Source organism: Wolffia australiana, chromosome 3 (assembly GCF_029677425.1).
Source record: "Wolffia australiana isolate 7733 chromosome 3, ASM2967742v1".
Taxonomy (NCBI): domain Eukaryota; kingdom Viridiplantae; phylum Streptophyta; class Magnoliopsida; order Alismatales; family Araceae; genus Wolffia; species Wolffia australiana.
The window spans coordinates 15,801,090-15,803,444 of record NC_135837.1 but is presented as its reverse complement, the minus strand read 5'-3'; the positions used below and the strand labels follow the sequence as shown (position 1 = coordinate 15,803,444).

At 50.3% G+C, this 2,355-nt stretch overlaps 1 protein-coding gene across 1 annotated transcript; it reads right to left on the bottom strand.

Annotated features, from left to right (window-relative positions):
* Window positions 1-265: 265 nt before the first annotated feature.
* Window positions 266-1,948, bottom strand: LOC144701051 (BIIDXI-like protein At5g11420). Its single transcript, XM_078572733.1, has 3 exons — window positions 1,808-1,948; window positions 1,037-1,537; window positions 266-923 (listed from the first exon to the last, which is right to left on the bottom strand). The coding sequence occupies exons 2-3, from the start codon at window positions 1,488-1,490 to the stop codon at window positions 361-363; spliced, it is 1,017 nt and encodes a 338-aa protein (XP_078428859.1). The 5' UTR covers window positions 1,491-1,537; window positions 1,808-1,948; the 3' UTR covers window positions 266-360.
* Window positions 1,949-2,355: the final 407 nt, after the last annotated feature.

Here is a 2,355-nt window from a genome sequence, read left to right as displayed (position 1 = left end):
ATGACACTGTAGAGTGTGAATGAAGGCATCCCCATATCTTTTATATCTTTTATACAACCAAGCCTCCCGGGAGAAGGACCAAGTCCTTTCTGTTATTTGAATGCGGTCCACGTGTAAATTAGAAGCTCGCTCCACGAATAGAAATTTATAGAATGCTAGAATTTCCCTAGATGAAAGAAAAATAAATAAAATATTTGCGAGTTAAATAAAATATAAATAATCTAGGGACACACCAAAAGGATGAATTCATAGGACATCTAACGAATGAAAGATAACACCAGGATTTTTATTTCAGTCTCCTTTCTCTCCCTTTTGTCATCTCCATTCAATTCAAAACACGGGTAAATAAAAGTGACAGCTTCAATCACGATAGTGGAGAAGACTCCTTCCTCGCATCCCAAAAGAACGGAGACCAACGACACGAACGTCGTCCACCACCGGCCCGCACAGCGAGCTCGAGTCGTCGCTGCGTATGTGGTAGAAGGAGCTGAAGAACATAATACGAGACCGGTTCTCCGCCGCCGTAAACCTCAGGTAAGCGCGCCTGAATCCACCCTTACCCTTTGACTGATATGGTACTTTGATTGTTTCCCGGCTGGCGAAGGCTTCAACAACCATGGACCCTTCGCAGGAGTTGGATGCGTCGCCAACGCTGAAACTGAGGATGTAAACCTTGCCAGCGGCGGTTTTTACAACCTGGGTTAAGGCGCTCTCCCTGCCGGCGACGAGCTCGACGGCCCGGCCGCCGCGCGGCACGGAGAAATGGGCGTTGTCTACATACTTGACTGCCTTCAGCGACTCCACCATCCATCCGGGAAGAGGGCAGTGGTCATCTTCAATGTTGGGCGGGACAAGCACCCCCCACGCGGCGTTCTTGAAGATGTACGGCCCTTCTTCAAAGTCCCCGTTCACCAGCAAATTATCTAGGTCAGACAAAAAAAATTGCGTTAATGTTCAGGTTCGTTCAAGAACTAACGAACCAATGAGATGGTTGGTTGAAGAGATAACGAATAAATGAGACGGTTGCAAGGCATACGGTCCGTGGCCAGGGGAAGTTGGAGCTTTTTAATGGCAACGGCGTCGATGAGAGGGCCGCAGAAGGGATCCTCCTCTTGCCCGGGGTTGTGGATAATGAGTTCGGTCTGGGTAGACGTGGCTTTGAATGCCCACGCGTAGGAATCCCAACCATTGCTGCTGTACAAGGTCTGTATGGGCAGCGAGCCCGAGTCGGGAGCGACTGTAATGTTGAGCTTCTCGTCCTGTGCGCAAGTGCGGGCGGCGCTGAAGCTGACGGAGAAGAAGCTGCCTACGGTGAGGGAGGCGATCGTCTGCTTGATGGCGGCGTCGTTGCCGAGGCGGACGGCGTAGGAGCCCTCGGGCACAACGAGGAGCATGTCGCCTTGCTTGTGCCCGGCCTCGATATACTCTACGAAACCTGAAATTTGCCAGCCCGGGACAGCATCCCCTTTTAGGACCTGCGTCCCGTTCATCTCCTATGTCTTTGGTACCTTCTCGAAGTCACCGTTCACTAGGAGGCCTGAAACTCAGATGCCATTAGAGGGGCTGAATTCGCAGCTGAAGTAGGTGGGTAACGTGGGTTTCGCATGGGCGGGATGGAAACTGGAGCTAAGGACTGTAAGACTAAAAGTATACTAGTGTTTTCGTTTTTGACGAGGGAACGTAACTAAAACAGGTTGCGTGTTAGAAATGTTTGTGAGGCATAGCTTCGTCTTGACCAGCGATTTGGGGTTCTTAGTTTTATGGCCTCGCATTTATCTTCGTTGGACAATGAAATGGGAGAACGTACCGTCCACAAAGGCGGAGAAGGAGACGGGCGCCGAGGCAGTGAGCATTAAAAGTACGAGGGTGCACTCCATGGCGAGTTGCTGCTTCATGACTTCCCTTGGAATAAGATAGATAGAAAGATAGAGAAAGAGATAGGGAGAAGACGTGGAATGCAAGGCGGGGTTCCAGTATGCCAGAATGGTGGCCGTTTTATACTGATCTGGAGGTTCATCGTGGCAGAACCGACAGATTTCGTGTTGGAGGATGGGAGAGATATTTCTTCGAAGGCCTCTGTCCTATTAGCAGGATTAAGACGGGCACGTATCCCAATGAGATTTACCGAACCTCAATCCCTGGCTAGAAATAGAGTGAGAAAGGGATAGATTACCGAGATAAGGAAGGGGTCGGAGAGCTGGAGAGAGAGAGAGAGATGTCTGGCGGCAGGAGCTGCCAATACCGGGACGGTAGAGGTTAGGGTCTAGATAGCGACGAGATGAAACTTTTGAACAAGACAGCCAATCGGTCTCCGTCATTGAAGTGGCTGGATCATGCATCGCCTTTCTGATATTG

Bases quoted from the DNA above. Each gene is read 5' to 3' on its own strand.
- LOC144701051 (XM_078572733.1), bottom strand. From the start codon at position 1,490: ATGAACGGGACGCAGGTCCTAAAAGGGGATGCTGTCCCGGGCTGGCAA. The intron at 924-1,036 runs GTATGCCTTGCA...TGTCTGACCTAG, and splicing joins ACTTCCCCTGGCCACGGACC to ATAATTTGCTGGTGAACGGG.